We start from the raw sequence: 21,259 nt of genomic DNA on the forward strand, positions 1-21,259 counted from the left end.
TAAATTGAATGCAAAAATACAAAGTGGAGTGTAAAAAGAATCAGGTACAAGTAGCATTCCAGAAGATCTTCAGGTAGAGTGGTATGTCGTCTCTCTCAAGTTGGTGTAGTCTGTGGTCATTTAGGAGAGAAGAAGCACTAGCATGATATAACTATGTTAACATTCTCATTTTATGTAGTATAGAGTATAATTTTTGTGTTTTTACAAGCAGTTCAGTCTGAGCAAAATACCTGGGAAAAAAATCCATGCAATTAATTCCTGTGGTTAGTATTAGAGGAGATAAATAAGAAGAGTTGGGAAAAAAAGGAAGGGAAAGATTCATGGAAACAGGAATGTGCTTTTGAAATAAGACTTTAAAAGAGACAAGAGAAGGAGTTTTTCATTTGAAAGAAAAAGAACATGTGACACCCCAACCAGTCCTGGTGCTAGCAGAAATGATGGGGGAAACATGCTGAAATCTATATATAGGATGAAACTGCTGGGCCCAGAGTGTGAATTTTGCATCCATGAGCACTAAAGCTAATGAGTCCTCATTTGCTATAGTTTCGATTCTGAAGGATTTGTGTCTTCTGTTCTGACCATAGTGAACTTGTGATACATTATTTTTCTCATTTGGGACATTTTCGAAGCATGGAGAAATGACATGCACAGAAATGTTCCTGTATACCAGTCACAGTGGAGTCTTCTGGGAACAAAGAAAATGGTGTGAGAACTCTCTGGTTATCAGGGTCATTGATGTCATAAGATAAGGGGAATAAAAAACACTCAGATCCGCCTAGATGAGTAGACCTTACTTCAGATTCTTCAGAGAAGAGAGGTGAATTAATCTTGGCCAGACAAACAGAAGCCTACAAAGTGAGGAGCCTAGATGCTGTTTCCCACTAGTTCGTACTTTGCTTTACCTCTTTAGTTCTAGTTTTATCTCTGTGGATGAAAGCATTTTTTATGAAGAAATGCACTTGTCTTTGAACGGAATATGTTTCAGCGTATGTTATAGATTTGCATATGTTTGCGCACAGAATAAGGAAAGTATTTCATCATGGTTTGATGACCAGCAAGATCCGTCTCATAAGTGTAGGTCTGACACATAGGTTCACTGACACATTTCTTTACATTTCTGTGCTGGCATTTTGAATTATCACTGTGGAAGTCAGCTAGAAAAAAACTGAGTACTGCTGCCTAGTGAATGAGGGAAATGACTGTGGGCCAAAAACTTCAAGCATAAAGCTGAGCTGTTAAGCTCATATTTAGTCTCAAAGTAAGTGACTTAATCTTTAGAAATTCTTAGTACCAAGCATTTCCCATTCCAGTCATAGAGGTTCTTGGATATCTTTAGTATTTTAAATAGCAGGTTGTTGTTCCTCACTGGGAGGGTGCAGCTCCCAATACATCCAAGGTTTGCCCTTTACTCAGAGAGAGGGAATGGTCAGCGCTGTGCCTAAATGCTTTGCTGGAGGCATGGAGGAGCAGCTGACTTAACTTGGCCTATATTGGAGCCTCGAACATTAATTGTTCTAGTGAGGCAGCAGTGCTTTCCATTGTCCCTTGGTGTGTTGCTTGTTGATTAAGTAAGTATAAGGTGTTCTTTGACATTAGATTCCATTGGTGTTTGTGTTGTGCTCTTTTCATCCTTCCAGCTCAGGGTGCTCCAGAGAATTCTTCAGACATGGAAAAAAACATCTCAAAAGCATCAGGAAAGATTGGAAGTCTAATTTACATAAAATCTTTTAATTTTAGAGCATTTTAATGTTAAAATAATTTAGAACTGCACAGACTTGTATACTAAGGCTTTTATGCTGTTGTTTTGTCTTTTGAAATAGTTCCTCCTAGTATTAAAGGAGGCAATATTACCACAGAGATATCAGCACTTCTTAACAATCTTATTAATTTGGATTGTGAAACCAAGGGAATCCCTGTTCCTACCATTACCTGGTACAAAGAAGGACGCCCCATTATTTCCAGCCCTCAAGCTCTATATGTGGACAAAGGGCAGTTCCTGCAAATACCTCATGCCCAAGTGTCAGATTCTGCAAAGTACACTTGCCACGTGTCCAATGCTGCTGGAGCTGCTGAAAAAATATATGAGGTGGATGTCTATGGTAAGTGAAAATAATCAAACTTGATTATTTGCCATGTTACAGGATGTGCATACTTTTGCCCTCCTAGTGTGATCAACCTTTGCAAACCTGTCAAGGTTGAACAGCAATCAGTGATTACATTTAAAGGCTGGCCTGTGAAGAAGCCACACCCTTCTGTGAAGAAGCTTTACACCCTGTGCATTAGGTAACTCATAAAAACCTCTCAACTTCAGAGACATTAACACCTTGTTTTAGTGAAGTGTGACAGATATTTCTTCTCCAGGCATCCTTTCTCTTTCTCATATGTGCATGCTGAACAGTGTTTAGGTGAAATAACCTCTGTGGTCAGGATCCCAAATGTACTTTTTTGAGACTTTCAAATTTGGTTTTTCCATCTTGAAACCTTGCTTATCCTCTTTTGTACAAATGGTTTTTATTGAACTACAGGGCTTGGTTTGCCCTGGCAGCAAATTCTCACATGTGTGTATGTGACATAATGGTGTGTACCACAAAAGTGGGTGGAGAGGAACTAGCCCATTTGCTCTTAATACATTTTCTGGCTGCAGAATTAATCACTTGCAATACATTTTTTCCTTTCTACAGTTCCTCCAGTAATAGAGGGTGATGCCGAAACAGCACAGAGCAGGCAGGTGGTTGCTGGCAATTCACTGACTTTAGAATGTAAAGCTGCTGGCAACCCTTCTCCACTCCTTACCTGGTTAAAGGATGGTGTGCCTGTGAAAGCAAGTGACAACCTCCGCATTGTGTCTGGTGGGAAGAAGCTGGAGATCCTCAGTGCTGTTGAGGCTGATCGGGGCCAGTATTTGTGTGTGGCCACAAGTATAGCTGGAGAACAAGAAATCAAGTATGGAGTTGAAATCCTAGGTATGTGAGCAAAACGACTACTGCTATATCAGATTTGCAATAAAGCGAATGCTTTTGTCTTTGTTGGTAGAATTATATAAAAGATCAGTTAGTCAAGCTGTTTATTTGTTAAAGCTGGGCACCACGTTTTTCTTTCCAGAATTACAAAATAGCTTCAACCCATTACCGTGATCTGAATTGCAGCAGTCCCCTCTGACTCTCTAGATAAATGGAGCCTTCAGAAAGGCTTGATTTTTTTCCTCTCAAAACACTATTAGGCTTTGCAGCACCTTCTGGAGGAATGCTGCCATGCTTTTGAATGCACATGTAGAGTGTCCATTCTCATGTCTGTCTTACTGATCTTTCTGTCCAGTGAAGGAGCCAGGAGAAGACATGTGGCAGTGCTTCCTCTCTCCTACAGAGAGTGTGGAGAGGGGCCTTTGCTTTCTCTGTTTGCTACAGAGGGTCTTGAAAGGTTCCCCACCCCAACACAGCCTTTCACAAGGGATCTCAGACTGAATCTGGGGAAGAAAAAAAAGAATAATTTTAAAAAGAGAGAGATAAGAAGCATTTGAACTCAGAAAATGTCATTGTCTACCTGTTTTGTTTCAAAAAGGAACAATGATTCCTAATGAATTCCAAATCTATCTGTGTCTCTTGGTGAGATGGATATAATTTTTTTTTTTTTTAACACTACTACTTCTAATAGACTTTTGTTACACTACTGATGCTTAAATATTTTTGCTGATGGCTTCATCTCTCCTGCAGTCCCACCATTTGTGGAAGGTGGGGATGAGTTCTTGGACTACACTGTGGTTCTCCATAGCCCATTGGAGTTGGATTGTTCAGCAACAGGGACACCTTCACCAACAATCACGTAAGGGGATTGGTATGGCAATAAAACAAAAAATCTGCCATTTGATTGGAGGATCTTGAAAGTAGTCCATGTTAATTTAGTGATAGCTATTGTCTGGAGAACAGACTCTTGTCTCCAGTGAAGTGGCAGGTACCCACATGGCACAGTGTTATGATTTCACTGCAATTTGTTTTGTTCAGTAGATTGTGCCAGAAGATATGTTCTGGGAATTCGGATGGATAACAAGTGCTGACCAAATCCTTCTTCCCTTGCTAATGCAGCTCTGTATTTGTCATCTGCCATTATTGCCTTTGCTTTGGAGACTTCTGTCTGCCTCTTTTGATGATGTTTACTATTTACACTAGCTTTCACCTTTTCTGATGACTTCTTTAGTGCCTGTTCACATATGTTCCCTTCTCCCGGTGAACTATTATAGTCCATAGGCATTCAGAAGCAAAATGCTATCTGACATCTCCAGATCTCCATAGAGAAAACAGAGTTTCTGACATGTTCTGTGTAATATAAATGTGTGTGTATTAGGACTGTTGTTTATCTTACTCCAATAGAGATCTGAGATTATGCTTTCTTTTTGGTAGGTGGTTAAAAGATGGCCAGCCAATTGAAGAGGGAACCGGACATAAGATCTTGTTAAATGGACAAAAATTTCTCATCTCTCGAGCTCAAGTATCAGATACAGGCCATTATAAATGCGTGGCTGTGAATATGGCAGGAGAACATGAAAGGAAATTTGTTGTTACTGTGCATGGTAAGTTACTCAAGGGGAAAAAGGGGACTGGCTTTATTGTGGATTGCTGGCAAGAAGATACTGAAATTTTAAGTAAATATTTTTAGCATTAGTGAATAGAAAAATAAGAGAGAAGAGTAGATGAAATAGAAGTAGGGCTATTCTTACTGGTGTCATAGTCCTTCTATATATGTAAATATATATGTTCAAATGATATTTTATTTTTGTTTCTTGCAGTTCCTCCAACTATTAAATCAGCTGCCACTTCTGAGAGAGCTGTTGTGCTATACAAAGCTGTGACACTTCAGTGCATAGCCAATGGCATTCCTAGCCCTTCCGTAACTTGGCTGAAAGATGGTCAACCAGTAAACACAGCCAGGGGAAATACTAGAGTAAGCAATACTCTTCTGTGGAATCCAAAGTGTGAAACATAGTTACTATAAGTTAAATGTGTTAATGCATTTTTTTTTTTCCTTTTGCTTCCCTCATGCTGTGATACAAAGATGTTAAAGATTCATCCTGGAAAGCAATGGGCTTTTTACCTGAATAGACTGTACATCATATTGAGTAATAATGTTCAGCAGACTGAATCTCATTAGATACCTCCATACCAGAGGAGGTATGAGTCCGTGACTGTAGATTCAGCATCTGGCTCCTTTCATTTGTGTTATACCGTTCAAGGTATGGCCATTTGTCAGCTGGGAGGTAGTGTTGCCCACTTGTCATTGTGAGGCAGGATTAGTTGAGTTTTTCTATAAGCACTGCCAGTGAAGCACCTGCCTGTACATTCCCTTCCATTGTGAATTCTGACTTTCAGTGAACAGCCCTTCCCAGTGCTTGCATGCCCTATGGGATCAAGCATCTGTGGTGACTTTGATTCGAGATGGAGCAGTTTTTGACATCTTGCTAGAGCTTGCAGCCCTCCCTTCACCATGCTTGTCTGTCCCTCTGCCATCTAGGTCTCCTCACAGCTGTAAGGCTAGCAATCCAGATATCCTGGCAGTACTGATATCTTCGAACTACCATGACACCTGTTGCATGACTTTTGGCCCTGGATGAGAGTAAAGATGAGACCAGCTGTATTCATTGTACATTTCTAGTGTGCCTTTATGCTTAGCGACTCTATCTGGAATTACTGTCTAATGTGGTTCCCCACTCTCTGTTTTGGTACAGCTGGAGTCTTCAGGCCATGTTCTGCAAGTTGTTGAGGCCATGCTTGAAGATGCTGGCAGATATACTTGTGTGGCAACAAATGCTGCAGGAGAAGCCCAACAGCATATTCAGCTTCATGTGCACGGTAATGATATTTCTGCCTCTAGTTAGAAGCTGAAAATAGTGATTTTAAGGCAGCTTTTTTTTTATATCTGTGTCCCTTTCTCTTTTGAGCTTGTTGGCATTTTTTTTACCTCTGCACATCCATCTTTCAGTTTTCGTTCTTTGTCCCACTGCAGAAAGCAGTGCAGAAACACATCTGCCTTTCCTGGGATTTTGCCAGTGTAGTCTGACTCCACAGATGAAGTTCCTAGAGAAATTTCTCCGTTATCCAGTAGTTAGTGAAAACTTTGGCAATTCATTGCCCTAAGTTTCTCAGAGAGCAAAATGCTTTGTGATTGGAATTTTTTCCAACTGAGCAGCTGAAATAATGAAAACCGATGCTTTTGCCTTTTTGAAGAACCACCCAGCCTGGAGGATGCAGGAAGAATGCTAAGTGAAACAGTGGTTGTGAATAATCCAATCCATCTTGAATGCAGAGCATCGGGGAACCCTGTGCCAGGTATTCACATGCATCTTTCAGGATTTGAAGAATGTCTGATAACGGGTTGTGACTTTTCTACACCTTTTGAAAATAATGGATATTTATTAGCATGAAGTTAATTTTGTGGTATTTAAACTAGCTATAAACTATTAAACATTATTTATGATAGAGAGTGTCAGTATATTGAGTGATGTGAAATAAGAATTGGAAATTCAGTGATTTCTTCTGTTTCTAATTAAACAAATGAAAAACACATGGATAATCTATACCCCTATGCATACAGCAATGTCTTGTCCGTAGGCAATGATACTGTTAGAGTTTTATGAAATCAGCTGTAAACCAGCTTTAAACACATCTTTTCCCCATCAGGTCAATATTTTATGGGATAGGGCAGACTTGAACAATACCTTCAGTATTGAGTGTGCCCATCAAATGGGGGCATATCTAGGACCTTGCCTAAAGTCTCTTGAAAACCATAGGATTCTCCCTATTTGATTCAGGCCGCTGGCATGTGTAAATGCAAATGTTTTCTCTGTGTGTACCGTGGTTTCTGTGGCTTTCCCGAATAACGGAGATTATACTAATGATTTTCTGGGTTCTCATGATATTCTAAAGTTTGAAAACCAAGCTGCTTGCATCTGTTTGTTCTCATCTAGCTAAAGAGTGAAGTGATACCAGTAAAGCGTTAATTTGCACCAGTGCTCTCTTGAAGAAGAGTACCATCTTTTGGTAATCTTTTGGAGATGCAAAACTGTCCTCATTTTTGTTGATTTTTTTTTTTCTGTTAAAAAAAAAAAAAAAAAAAGTCATTTTGTTTTGGAATAATATCAGTTTTCCAGTTTTCATTTCCCATTTTTCAGCCTTTGAGATGAAGTCTGCTTGCATTTTCTGTCTGAACTTCTCAGGTCTTTCAGTTTAACATAGCAATACTTCAGGGTAAAATGTGAAAAATGATTTCTATTGTGTATTTGAGTATTTTTCAACCTTGGTATTAGATGACTAGACATCATCAAAACAGATACTTTATGTTACACTTTCTTAACTGCAGAACATTATTTCATAAGCACATGGTGTGCATGTACAGTAGCTTCAAATTCGCTATTTAATCCTGTAGGCATAGTCACTATTTTGCACAGATGTTACTGATTTTCTCATTTCCTGGCTATGTTCTACTGTTATTAATTCTAATGAATACATATTGTTTTTTAAATGTTGGTTTTATGTCTCTCGCAATTCACAGGGAAAATCTGAAGTATATTTGGACCTGTTTATCAGGGTGAATACTTCTGGCAATTTTTCCATTTAATTTTACAGCTATCACCTGGTACAAAGACAGTCGTCCACTCACCAGTGCTGCAAGTGTCACTTTTCTGAACAAGGGTCAGGTTCTGGAGATTGAGGGTGCTCAGATCTCTGACACTGGTGTTTACAAGTGTGTGGCTGTCAACACTGCAGGCACAGCTGAGTTGTCCTACAGTCTTCAGGTTCATGGTAAGTATTAAAAACTTGTGAGAAACTGCTACCTGCACATTTGCTCTTTTAAATCTGCTTAGAAGTCTTCCTGTCATTCGTCATCTTGGAAGAGATATTGCAGGGCTCAAGGGAGCACATTCACTTTTTGTTGTTGTTTGTTGTTTTTTTCCCTTAGTGATATTAGGATACATGTTTTTAGTATTAGGAAGATATCATAAGGGAATTTGATTTTTAGGGAGAATGAGCAGAGACACCAGATTTGTAGAAAAGATATTTATATTATCATTTAAACGATTCAGAAAGACTTGAAATAGCTCTGTTTCACTGTAGATGACTTCAAAGTCTGCAACAGATAAAGAAAGAACACAAGTCAAATGTTCTTCCATAATGCAAGAATCTTAAAGAAAAATGTACTGTATTTAAAGAGGTGAAGTTGAAGCGTAGGTGTTTGCAGAAATGAGACACCTGATCAAAAGCCAAATTGGAACTCTTCCACTCATTTCAAGTGGATTTTGGATCCTAATCCAAACTCCTGTATCTGATGCATGCATATGCATGTAACTGGTTTTCAGAGGGAGTTTTCAATGCAGAACTGCAGACCAAATGTGGCACAGTCTTCCTGACTGATATGCGTGCTTAGTCAGTAGTTCCTATTAATGTTAATTAACAAATGTGGAGTTGGGCCATACATTTCTGTTTGATTAATGACTATCATGGGAGAGAATGAGGGCTCAAGGCATGGTCAAGGGTAATTAACCTCACCCAGTGATGAATTCACAGGAAATATTTAGAGCCAAGGTATGTTCCTGTCTCCCTTTTAAACATAGCTCTACAAAATGTACTAGGCCTTACACTGAAAGTAATTGTTTTTATATATCCCATTAAGATTATTTTTATCATCAGACAGGCAGATATTGTACATACTGAACTGGTAAGTGTATGTTCTGCAAGTTTATTCAGTTTATCATGTAAACATCTCTAATTAATCTCCACCACTGTTAATGCCTTTCATAAGGTCTAAATGGAATGTTATAAAAGTCTGAGGGAATATTTTCACATACGATGTTCTGGTTGTGGGTGTCACAGCTGTTCTCTGGGCTGCAGACTCAATCCTACTTACCTTGCTCACAGTAGTTTCATTGAAGTTATCAGACTGCTTATGTAAGTAAGAGCAGCATTTGGCACAGAGCAAACAAATGGCAGTAGTGCTAGCATTAGAAATCTTCTAAGTATAGTGCCTTGCAGGAAGAGAAGCAAAAAAACTAAGCATCCCATTTAATTTCACTGTGATATATCCGAACTCTTACATAGCTGCTCCAGCTTTATTTTCTTTTTTCAGTCCCACCATCAATCTCTGACAGCAGTGACACGGTGACAGCAGTGGTCAATAATCTGGTGCGACTGGAGTGTGAAGCCAGAGGCATCCCTGCACCCATCCTGACATGGCTAAAAGATGGCAGTCCTGTTTCCAGCTTTAGCAATGGTCTTCAGGTATTGGGTTCATATCCTGCCATCTGTGTAATTTCCTGCTTTAGCATGAGCCTTTAAAGCCTGTGCAATTTAATGATACAGAAAAAATTGGAGGTTTTGGTGTAAGAGTATAAGGCTTTTTGCTCCGGGATATTGTTGCAAGCTTACAGTAATTATTGTGCAAAATGTGCTCATTATGGGTATATTGAAATAAGTTGGTCTTTTCAACTGATGTCATACTGAGTAAAAGTTTCCATAAGCAAGTTTCCCACTGTCTGGCAAGAAGACTAAACTTCTCTACACTGAAGAGATTCTTGGAGTTTAAGATTGCATAATATCTCATTACAAAAAATAACAGCTTGGGGAAAAACAAGTCCCTGCTGTAAGGAGAAGGTTATGAATCAAAATAATACGACATTGTTGCTTACGATGTGACAGATGAGAGGTGAAATTTGTGTAAGTATGTGGATTACTTTGGGCGCAGACAGAAAATGTGACAATGTTTGAAACTAGTGAGAGGGGAATGTCCTTATCTATCAGAGACTTCTAAGTTCCAGAGTTTCCTATGATTTGCGTAAAGCCAGACTTTTGCTTTTTCAAGTCTTGATGAAGAAGAACAATGGAGTGCAGGAAAGAGTGTAGGTAAAATATAGATGGTGGAAATCAGTGGCAAAACAAGCATTTTGTTTTGGAAGAAAATCTAATCATTCTCATGTTTCTGCTTTACATCAAAGCATGTGTACTAAATATGTTGTGTTTCTTTTGCAGGTTCTGTCTGGGGGCCGAGTCCTGGTGTTGACTAGTGCTCAGTTAAGTGACACGGGAAAATATACCTGTGTTGCAGTGAGTGCTGCAGGAGAAAGCCAAAGAGATACAGATCTCAGAGTTTATGGTGAGATTTTCTAACAGATTTTCTGACAATGAATGAGGAAAACTGTTCATGGGGCTTTAGTGGTCCGGATGTTTAGTAACATTGAAGCAAAGCTGTTCCAAGCCATAATGAAAGCCAAAGAGATCAGGATGTGTGTTTGTGTGTACATGTATGTAAGTAAAAAACAAAGATAATAATATATATATGCACACAGACGTATTGAAGTGCATATGCTCTGTTTATCGTTGAAGAAATGTAGCTGCAACAACGAATTTGTAAGTTGTGTACACAAAGGCTCGTTCATAAATGATGGGAGAAAATGTGTATTTGTCTTTGCGTGAGTTACACATTGATCCCTTTTACAAAAGCTGTTATGGGGGTGAGAGCTCAGTGGTCTTTAATGAACATTAATGAGTTAATGTGAATTTGCCACATCTCTCTGAAATCTTTCCATTTTCAAGCCCTTGCTTGGAAGTCACCATTTGCCAAAATTGCGGTGTCTTTTTTAGTGCTAATTGTGACACTATACTGAGCCCAGTGAGACAACTTTGTCTCTTCTGAGAAGCAGGATATCACTTTAGCTATTGTATATTGTTTTGCCAGTTTTTGGAATTGTGTCAAGCAGTTAATTCTATATTCTTTTTAACATGTAAATTTATCTGTCTTCCTTATTTTTTGTAGCTTGTTTGGCTTCCTCCTGATTTCTAGCAGCTTGTATAAGATGGTTTTTTACATTTTGTTCTTACAGATCACTAGTGATGTACAGATACCAAAGAGCATAAATATGCATTCAGGTGGAAAGCCGTGGAGTTTAGCTGTAGCAAGTTTAAAGTTTCCCTGGACAGTTGAATGTTCTGTACACCAGTGAAATGAGGGTGAACAGTGATCTACTATTTTAGAAATCTTACAGTACTTCATGTGGAGAGAAGGTTTTGGAATTGAAGAACCGTTGATGTTTTGTTTTTGCTTTCAGATTAGTTGGGAGAAAAATGTTTTTGCTCTGCCAATCTCTAAGTGTATGACAACTGTAAGCAGAACTCTGGAAATGTTACAAGTTAGAAGATTGCATGTTTTCTTAGGCTAATAGAGGCAGTTGTTTAGGTTATTTGCTTTCATGTTTGGCTTTCAGATTAATCTTGTAAAGGCACTGTGGTTAGGATACTCACTTGTGACTTGAGTCGTGGCTACTTTTTGCATCTGCAAGAGGCAGTTGAGAAAGTTGGGATTCTGGCACAGCAAACTCAGGTTTAAATTGGGATATAACATTTTGTATCTACAACAAGGAATATCAAGGTACCTTTTGGAGTTTGAGGACAACTGTAATTGTACACATAAGTGCAAAAATAGTATGGATCTACTTACTGTTCCTTTGGTTTTGGAATTTCTGTCTCTTTTAGCTAGAAGAAATGAAAAGAGACAGTTAAAAGCTGTGTATGTAAAGTTACTGTTGTAATTTTACTGTTATTGAGCTTCTGCAGGGCAATCTTGAGTGAAGTTGTTACAGAAAGTAATTTCTCTGTTAGGACTTACCCTGGTATGAATAGTCTAATTAAGAAGTCCCAGGAGGAAAATAATTTGGAATGCAGTTGGATCTGAGGTGGTTGGAAATATGAAATGCACTAAGCTAGTCTAAGAGTTGGAACAACCTGGCTTAAAATATATTTACCATGAGCATATATTTACCATGAGCATGTAGTTACCATGAGCATAATTAGATTAATTTTAAACCTTATTTCTTCAGAAACAAATGATCTAGTGTCTGTCTTTCCACATTTCATGAACTCAGTTTCCTTTTACATGCATTTCAGTTCATTTAGCTGGGGGAAAATGTAGTTGGTGGAAAAGTTTTGGAAATAGATTTACCTTCTGCAGTAGTGGATCAGATTCCAATGTTCAGTTCCATAATACTCATAAAGAATCTGGGCTTTTGTGAGTTCTACAAAGAAAGATAAACAGGTTTGTTTTCAGTTACTTTATTTCTTATCCACAGAGATCAGAATTTTCCCTAAATTATTTCCATACTGTGAAATCTGCTGCTTTGATGAATACTTCCTGTGCAAGAAAAACAAAGCTTTATTGTTAGTGTTATTTTTCAGGACATCTTGAGAACTGTATTGATGGTCTGCTGAGTACAACTTTGGGATTTTCTGTAATCTCCTTTGTGCTAATTAATTCAATATCTTTTTGTTCGAAGTGAAGCCAAGAGTATTTCTCATGAATTGTCCCACTGCTTCCCTTCTTATTCATATGTTTTGGGCAACCAGACATGCATTTTCTGAACTAATAGACTTCTAAGCTAGAAAAAGAGGGAAATGCAGCAATAAAAGCTTTTCTATTTGGCCTTGGTCAACATTTTATTGAGTGAAGTGAACAGTCTTGGTACTCAAAAAGTATTAAAAAGCTCACTGAATATATGTTACAAGATGAAGTAATTTCTTGCTACAAGAGTTTTGATTTTGCATGTATTTAATTGCAGACCTAAAGTTGCCTTGATGTTAAGTTTGTAGTGAGTATGCCTTCTGGTTTTAAATTGAAAGAAACAAAGGTGAATCCCTATCAAATGCTTTAAGGATTTAAGAACATTAGGAGTACTAACAAGAGTTGCCCTCTGGATCATGCTTGAGCACCCCAGTAAAAGTATTTTTGCTCTCTAGTTTGCTGTTGTTAACTAAATGAGATAAACTAAGTTTATGATGAGGATTCCCGAGTTCTGTTTCAAAAGGGAATTTCCAGTAGAGAACTGATGGTAAGCTGCAGCGGTGCAGTGTGATGGCATGCTACACAAATCTCACCATTTTCCAAGGCTGTTTGTGTCTTGGCTGAAATTACTTTAAAACTCATGAAGTGTCACTGTTTTATTAACAACTCAAAGCTGCTTCGGGAGTCTGAAAATCTCATCTGACTGTGGTCCAGCCTGCTCTTACTAAAGGACACTGAGCTCAGCTGTGAATAACGATATAAAGTCATGGACAACAAGAAGTTCTCAGTCATTAATCTTTTAATGTCATCTTCTCAGTGTAATGTTTCCTCCTTAATTTGGGGAGTTCTTTTCAACGTCAGCTGCGAACACTTTCCCAATAAAAAATTGCTCACTTGCTGATTTTCAAAGTTTAGTACTCAATTGTTTCTCAATTGCTTTGTTTTCAGAAAAACGGCTGAAGTTAAAAATGGGGAAAAAGTATGCATTGATTTTATTATTTTTTTTTAATACCAATCAAGAACAGCTAATAGGCTGCAATTTAAACGTGCCCAGAAGCATTTTTGTCTTCTACATAGACTGTTTCTCCTCCAAAACCTGATTTTTCTCTCCTGCAATTTGGAAATGTGTGATAATGAGGCTCTTGCTGCAGCTGTTGTACAAACTTAAATAGAATGCTCAGTGCCAACAATGGCAGTAATTAGCTAGAAACACCACAGAATGGACAATAATGTGATGGCAAATCACGTCTTACTGTGATTCATTCATTAACCTATTTACTTGGCTGGAACCATCTAAATTCTCGTTTTATCTTTTGTATTTGGCAATGTCTGGACAAAATTCTTCTTAAAGTCAGAGTTCTTAAAGCCAAGTACACATGCTGGCACTGTCTGAAACAGTTTATGACATTTTACGCCAAGCTTGATTGTCTTGTGAATCTTTACACTCATTAACTCTTCTGTCCTTTTATCAGGGACATATATTTCTCCAATCTTTAGTAATAGTGAATTTCCCTTCTAAATGTATTTTGAGTATTTTTCTCCTAGCCCTGGCTTATCTATGCAACTTCTCTGTGACTGATCTTCTACTACTATTTATGTTGTGTAGAGAATATTCTGTAGACAACACAATTTCTGGTGCTTATTGAGATCTAAAGGAGACATAAGTTGGATGTCAAAAAGGTAGTAACTGCCATATTATTTTTGTTAAACAAAGACTTGTTAACTCTACAGTATGTCTTGCTATGGGAAGTCTGCAATACCCAAAGGCCTCTTTTTCTGATATATTGCTGTAGTTCCACCAAACATCATGGGAGAGGAACAAAATGTCTCTGTGCTCATCAGCCAGGCAATGGAGCTGCTCTGTCAGAGCAATGCTGTTCCCCTGCCTGTGCTGACGTGGCTCAAAGATGGGCGACCCTTGCTGAAGAAACCAGGTCTTAGCATTTCTGAAGATGGAAGTGTGCTGAAGGTAAGCTGGGTCAGGATGCATCAGGAACTTCCTTGGGAGTGTACCCATCAGGAGGGTGCTGGGTGTGCCTTGGAACCTGAATAGCATTAATGGGGCAGCGAAGCAGTGCATGAAGACTGCGAGACAACAGGCATTTAAATGTTTACTTACAGATTTTGCAAGTGTTGTACTGTTACTAATATTAGGGAGACAGGTATAAGCATAAAAATTAAAACCTGAGCAGCTTCACCCTGTAACCTTCCTATATAACAGTGTAAGAAAAAATCCAGGTTTTCCTTTTCTTCCTAGATTGAAGAAGCTCAAGTACAGGACACTGGCCGTTACACTTGCGAAGCAACAAATGTTGCTGGGAAAACTAAAAAGAACTATAACGTCAATATCTGGGGTAAGGTTTGTTAAGCTTATTTCAGGAATGGGAATGGAGTTCAGAGTGAAGTTATGATGTGAGACACTGAAATCCTCTGTGGTTCATAAACTCATAAATGCTGAGGTTCAAGCAGGGTGACTTTTTCTTATTTTCTTGAGTTCAACAATTTCAGAAGGTGTACATATTCTCCAAATTTCTTTGATTTGGTTCTAAATTAATACCAGATACTTTGTAGGCTTTTTTCAGTTTGGGTTTCCATGCATGATAGTAGTTCAGAGCTCTAACTAACTGGCTTTGTGTCTGGCTCCTATTTATGCACTCTAATGTCATTTAGAGTAACTTTCTTAAAGTTTTTTGTTTAAATTTTAAAATACTGAAGCATGGAAATTCAGGTTAAAAAAAACCAACCTGTTTTTCCTAGCTTTGTGTGCTCTACAAAGTTACCGGCACTAAATTGTAGTAATAGCATTAGTAAAATGTTTCTATGGTTAGATGATACATGTGGCACAGTGTTTCTTTGAGACGTTGATTTTTGGGTAGCTTTTCCTGCCATATTGCTTTCTCCCTATATACCAATTGAAATGCTTTGAATTCGCAAAACTACAATTAGATAAAAGGGTTTTTAATGATTAAACAAAAATGTTTATTACAGAATAATGTCATTATGTATTTAAAAGAAACATTGATGTTTAAATTTGGGAATGGATATTTCCGTACCATATGAGACCATGAACTATTCCCACGTTAAGCACACACAATTGCAGAATTGTAGGGGTTGAAAGGGACCTCTAGAGATCGAGTCCAACCCTGGCAAAAGCAGTTTCCATTCTGTAGGTTGCACAGTTAGGCGCCCAGACAGTTCTTGAATATCTCCATAGAAAAAGGCTCCACACCTTCACTGGGCAGTGCTCTGACACTCTGACAGTGAAGAAATTCTTCATTGCATTACTATGGAATCCCTGTGTTCCAGTTTCTGCTCGTTGTCAGTTGTTCTACTGTTGCTTTCCACTGAAAAGAGTCTGCTCCCATTGACTTGACTCTTGCACTTTAGATGTTTATAAACACTGATGAGAACCCCTCTCAGCCTTTTCTTCTCCAGACTGAAGAGTCCCAGGTCTCTCAGCCTTTTCTCATGAAGGAGATGCATCAGATTCCTAATCATCTTTGTGGCCCTCCACTGGACTCATTGGTGATCCCCATCTTTCTTGAACTGGGGAGCCCAGAACTGAACACAGTAGTCTAAATGTAGTCTCACCAGAGCAGAGCAGAGGGGGAGGATCACCTCTCTCAACCTGCTAGCCACACTTTTCTTAATGCACTGTAGCACTGGCCTACTTGGCCACCAGAGCACACTGCTGGTTCCTGGCCAACCTGTTGTCCAGCAGGACTCCCAGGTCCTTCTCTTCAGAGCTCCTCTCCAGTGGGTCAGCCCCCAGCCTGTACTGATACATGCTGTTATTCCTCTCTGGGTGCAGGACCCTGCACTTGCACTTGCTGAACCTTATCAGGTTACTTTCTGCCCAGCTCTCCTGCCTGTCCAGGTCTTGTTGAATGCAGCATATATGTCCCTTCACCATGCATGTCATCATCATCTGTGATCTCTTCCTTCCCCAGATTTCTAGGATTTGCACTGTTGCAAAAGACCTTTGATGCAGGAGGAATAAGGATTGTTCTTTTGTTCAGTGAGACCATTTCAGGAGAGTTTGGAGAGAAGGGATAACTACTTGCTTGTTAACAGCTTTGATGGACTAAGCTTAATAGAAAGCAAAAGTTGCCCGTGAAAGTTGTCTGTGGGTAACTGTTTAGAATTGTAGTCTTTGTTTACACTCAGAGACTGAAAGTCTTGCCTGCCATATTTTTCAGTTTTAGATCAAGGAAATGTGTCCATCTGAGGACTGGTGAGATCCTGAGGTCTAACTCTGGTTTCAGAAACTAGAAGAATCAGCCCACATGTTAAATTTCAGTACATAAAAGGGATAGTAAAGAAAGAAGGGAACAGAATCTTTAGCAGGGTCTGTGGTGAAAGGACAAGGGGAAATGGTTTCAAACTAGAAGAGAAGAGATTTAGGTTTGATATAAGGGAAAAGTCTTTTTTAGTAAGAATGGTGAGGCACTGGCACAGGTTGCCCAGAGATGTGGTGGAAGCTCAGTGCCTGGAGACTTTCAAGGCCAGGCTGGACTAGGCTCTGAGCACCTGATTGAGCTGTAGATGTCCCTGTTTGTTGCAGGGGATTTGGACTGAATGACTTTTAAAGGTCTCTTCCAACTCTAAGGATTCTATGATTCTATAAAGTGTAAGCTGTGATACCTAAGAGAGTGGCACTAAACTTCTGACTGGAAGCAGAACAAATGAAAGATTGAGGCCAGTCCAGTCCAGTAAGGCTCCTTGCAGCCATTCATTCTGAAGCCAATACATCTGCTTGCTGCTAAACATGTCTGAAGTGTCAGAAAGAGAAGCTGCCTGTTATTGTGTGCATTTTAAATATGCTGGATTAGTTACTCACTCCATTTTCAGCCTACATTCTCATCTGCTTTTTTTGGTCTCTTTTCAAGTATTACCTACGTTATTTTCATCTAAAGAAAATAATTTCCCCATTTCAAGAAGGCAGCTATCCCTTCCCTACTGATTGCTCCAAGGTTCTTTAAAACTCTGAGAATCACCTTGAAAACAGTAGTCCATTTCGTCTGCAGTTGGCTTACAGGCACAGAGCTGTTAACAAAGTTGGCCCTCTGCTGTAGTGGGGCATCTGAAGGGATGGGGTCCTTCATGTTGCTGCAGGAGAAATGTGAGGGAAAAACTATGTCTAAATTTTGAAAGTTATTTAAAGCCAGCCAGAAATAGATCCTGTTCCTTCACTAGAGCTTGAGCAGGAATGATTGATGTAGTTATTGTTAAATATATTATTCCCTGGCCGGGGTCTGGTTTGCAGTGCAAACCAGAGAAAGCAACCCTTGTAATTCCTCTAGAGCATAATGGGACACATTTGCGTGAAGATCAGTTTGGTTATACTGTTGGCTGATACCATTTGGTTTCAAATGATATTTGGCATTTCTTTTTAGTTCCACCAAGTATTTATGGTTCAGATGACATCTCTCAGCTGATAGTAATCGAAGGGAACCTGATAAGCTTGACATGTGAATCTACAGGCATTCCACCACCTAGTCTTACCTGGACAAAGAGTGGTGAGTGACCATCTGCTGTCTTTTGTAATAAAGAAAATATAATAATTCTGATTTGCCAGTTCTTCTTTATTCTGTAAATATTTTCATTTTTCACTCTGGTATTGAGTAGAAAACTACTGCGGTAGACTCTGCCATGCTCTCTAATCACCTCAGCTTGGCTTAGGTGTCATTATTCCTAAAGTTGTGCAAGGAGGGCGCAGTGCAAAGATGTCTTGGCTGACTTAAAACTGGACAGTTCATATGCACTGATGAAGCACTCTCTCAGTACACCCAGGTACTGTATAGTGCAATGAGAAAGCATCAAGTCTGACTTATGTATCCCAGCAGACCTGGCTGTGCGTCACAGTGCAGTACTGAGGGGTAGAGCTGAACTTGTGATCTGCTGTGTAACGTAAACTTATCCTCAAAATCTCTCTTGAAATTTGCAGCTGTGGCACACTGCCAAGTGATGAAAATGCAGTCAGTGTGGTAGTTGCTTTGAGGGTTTACTGAACCTTTCTCTCATCTCATCTTAATATCTAAGAGTAGTTTGCACACCTTTTTGCTGTAGGGTTATAACAAATCATTGGCAAAGTGTTTTTACGAAGCAGTAGACAATAATAGGCATTTTTGGCACCTTTTTTTAAGCATGGACACTACTGGAGACAGAGTATTAGATAAAATAAGGTGTTGAATTCTTCCAGCATGGTAATTTTTTCTGTTATTTATCAGCTTTACCTATCTGTCTGAAGACATAGTTTAGTGTTGTGTGCACTCTCCTTTATTAATCACATCTTGTAGAAAGAGCAGATTTTAATTTTTTTTCTGCCAAAGTTTTTCGGAGAAAATGAGATGCATCAGCCTCTTCTGTACCTTGCCTCACCCTGCCTCTTGGCAGCCTGTGAAGCACACTATGAAATGATTGAACAATGTGCTGCAGTGCTGAAGGATGTACTCTTAAATGGTTGAAAGCAAATTTGAACCTGTTTGAAAGTCTAGAATGTAGTGCAATTTTGGATATTACTCAGGAATCAGACCTTTGCACATTTTCATAGGGAAATAGTAGGAAATGAAAATTCAGTTTTTATGAGTAATCGTGGGAGATGTACTCTTTCTGTCACAAAAATTTCCCTGCAGTTTACAAAGATGATAATAGTTACCAAGCCTGAGTTCTCAAAGATTTAAAAGTCTGCTCAGAGAAAGTCTCATAATTTTGCTGAACTGTAACCATTCCACTTCTGCTCAGCATTTCCTGAGCAGAAGTATGTGCATGCATGCCACGTGACACACAGTATGCAGATGGCCAGGTATGCAGGTTTACATGTGGTATACTGAATGGCCTGGCTGAGATGATCATACACAGTATATGTGCAGGAAGTCAGGTTTTATTGAAAATAATGAATTTGTGGAAATTTCCAACATGTTTTGGATGTATGTGAGCATGAAGAGAATTGCTGTGTTGTAGCTAAAATTGTTCTACATTAAGTCAGCAAGTAGTATGAGAAGTCCTCAGAATCTGCTTGCACAAAGTCTGGGAAAACTCTGATATAACAATTTTAAAATGGAAATTGTGCAGCTCAGTGGCCGTTAAATAAGCCATTGGAATTCACACCACTGAGCGAGCTTGTTGCCGTTCTCTGTGTTTTTATCTGAAAGAATGTCTCTTTCAGGCTCACCACTTGTAGTCGACCGGTCAGGAAGGGTACGGATATTATCTGGAGGCAGGCAGCTGCAGATTTCAATTGCTGAAATGTCTGATGCCGCGTCTTATATTTGTATTGCTTCAAATGTAGCAGGAAGTGCAAAGAAAGAATACAGCTTGCAAGTGTACAGTAAGTTACCATGAAGTATTGTGTTCTGAATGAGCGTGTTATGTAAGCGTTGTCTGCATAGTGGGGTTAAGATGCAGAATGTCTAATCCAGGATGATTCCAGGGTACTTGGAGGAGATTTGTGATTGTAATTTTGTCAGTTCGGACTTACCAAGAAACTGCCTGTATGTCTTGAAAGGGCATCTGGCCACGGGTTAACTACAGGATACAGCACATTGGGTAATGCAGCGTTTCCTGTCACTGAGCTGTAGTAGTGATGACAATTAGTTTGAATAAGTTGAAATTTTCCAGTTTTACTGCTAATTCAGTATTTTGTTCAGGATTAAAGGAACTATTTTTAAACCTTTCAAATCCCATGAAAAAGAAAATCTTCAAAAATCTGTACGAGTTGACAGAATTTTGAACATTTGATCAAAATACATTTGATTGTATTTTTAAAATTGCCTGTAAGTTACATTTTTAAAAACATTTTTTCTTTGTGGCTGGGGAAAGGGAAGGTTGGCTCTGTTTTCTCGGCCCTGGGGAAATTGTTAAGTATTTGCAGAGTGTTCTTAATGGAGTTGCCAGCAGTGACCCACAATAACTGTCTCAAGTAAAACACTGATCTAGCAGGCTTGATTATTTTTCTGTTGGGAAGCAGGTGAAGATCCTGAAGTGTGTTTCTTTTCCTTTTGTAGTTCGCCCAACAATACTGGACAGTAGTAGCCACCCATCAGAAGTTGTTGTCACCCAGGGAAGTGAAGTTTCCCTAGAGTGCAAGGCTCAGGGTATTCCAGAGCCAGCAGTAACATGGATGAAGGATGGCAGTCCGCTGGTCAGTGGAAAGGACGTAGCAATACTTCATGATGGGCACTTTCTTCAACTGAGAAATATCCAGGTGTTGGACACGGGTCGCTATGTCTGTGTTGCTGCCAATGTGGCAGGGCTGTCTGACAGAAAATATGATTTAAATGTTCATGGTGAGTGTGCAAAAAATGGGGCATGTATAACAGAAACAAAGCAGGCCGAGAAACAAAGTTCATTCAAGGATATCCAATAAATACTTGTGTATCTAGACATGGTGACCAAATTTACTGCAAGCTTTATACATAGCACCTTTTCATCTGCAGATGTATCACAAAAGTTCATATCCAATTTTGTTGTTCCTGAACATTTTTAAATTTTATCTGTGTCTGTTAATACCAATCCATCCCCCCAGCTGCTCTCTCCCAAGAACAGAAAATCAGTATGTAGTACAGTTTTGTGTGACGTTAGGTCCAGTTCCGTGATAAGGAAGTGTTCTTTGGGATTCTGTTGTAGGAGGCAGAGTTTAAGGTTTAACCAAGAACACCACACCCATGACCCTTGCCAGAGGACAGTTACGTGAGCATAGCCCATATCTCAAGTTTCTAATCATCAGATTTTCTTATTTTGTGCTATCAGAAGAATTTAAGATGGTAACTCCAACTATAATTTGTTTTGGTAATTTGACTTAATGGGATTGATTAGAACATCACGCTACATTAGAGCCATTCTAAGTCAGAATGGCACTTCATTTGAATATGATTTTTAGTGCTTCATTGAACAGTGAATATTTGTAAATATTCAAAGGGTAAAGCCCAGAGAGAAAGAGGCATTC

General features: G+C 39.0%; 1 protein-coding gene across 1 annotated transcript in view; it reads left to right on the forward strand.

The window, feature by feature from the left end:
• HMCN1 (hemicentin 1) overlaps positions 1 to 21,259 on the forward strand; it is a 183,958-nt gene that overhangs the window by 94,146 nt on the left and 68,553 nt on the right. Inside the window, exons 31-45 of the mRNA XM_042819403.1 lie at positions 1,821 to 2,099; positions 2,682 to 2,963; positions 3,711 to 3,819; positions 4,395 to 4,564; positions 4,781 to 4,935; positions 5,717 to 5,840; positions 6,216 to 6,317; positions 7,614 to 7,790; positions 9,112 to 9,263; positions 10,011 to 10,134; positions 14,106 to 14,281; positions 14,570 to 14,666; positions 17,709 to 17,831; positions 19,481 to 19,642; positions 20,319 to 20,600. Of these exons, the coding sequence (XP_042675337.1) occupies positions 1,821 to 2,099; positions 2,682 to 2,963; positions 3,711 to 3,819; positions 4,395 to 4,564; positions 4,781 to 4,935; positions 5,717 to 5,840; positions 6,216 to 6,317; positions 7,614 to 7,790; positions 9,112 to 9,263; positions 10,011 to 10,134; positions 14,106 to 14,281; positions 14,570 to 14,666; positions 17,709 to 17,831; positions 19,481 to 19,642; positions 20,319 to 20,600 (2,514 nt within the window). The remainder of the gene's footprint in view (positions 1 to 1,820; positions 2,100 to 2,681; positions 2,964 to 3,710; positions 3,820 to 4,394; positions 4,565 to 4,780; positions 4,936 to 5,716; positions 5,841 to 6,215; positions 6,318 to 7,613; positions 7,791 to 9,111; positions 9,264 to 10,010; positions 10,135 to 14,105; positions 14,282 to 14,569; positions 14,667 to 17,708; positions 17,832 to 19,480; positions 19,643 to 20,318; positions 20,601 to 21,259) is intronic.

Source organism: Centrocercus urophasianus, unplaced genomic scaffold (assembly GCF_019232065.1).
Source record: "Centrocercus urophasianus isolate 14NV4802_14NV808 unplaced genomic scaffold, USGS_Curo_1.0 seq_18, whole genome shotgun sequence".
NCBI lineage: Eukaryota > Metazoa > Chordata > Aves > Galliformes > Phasianidae > Centrocercus > Centrocercus urophasianus.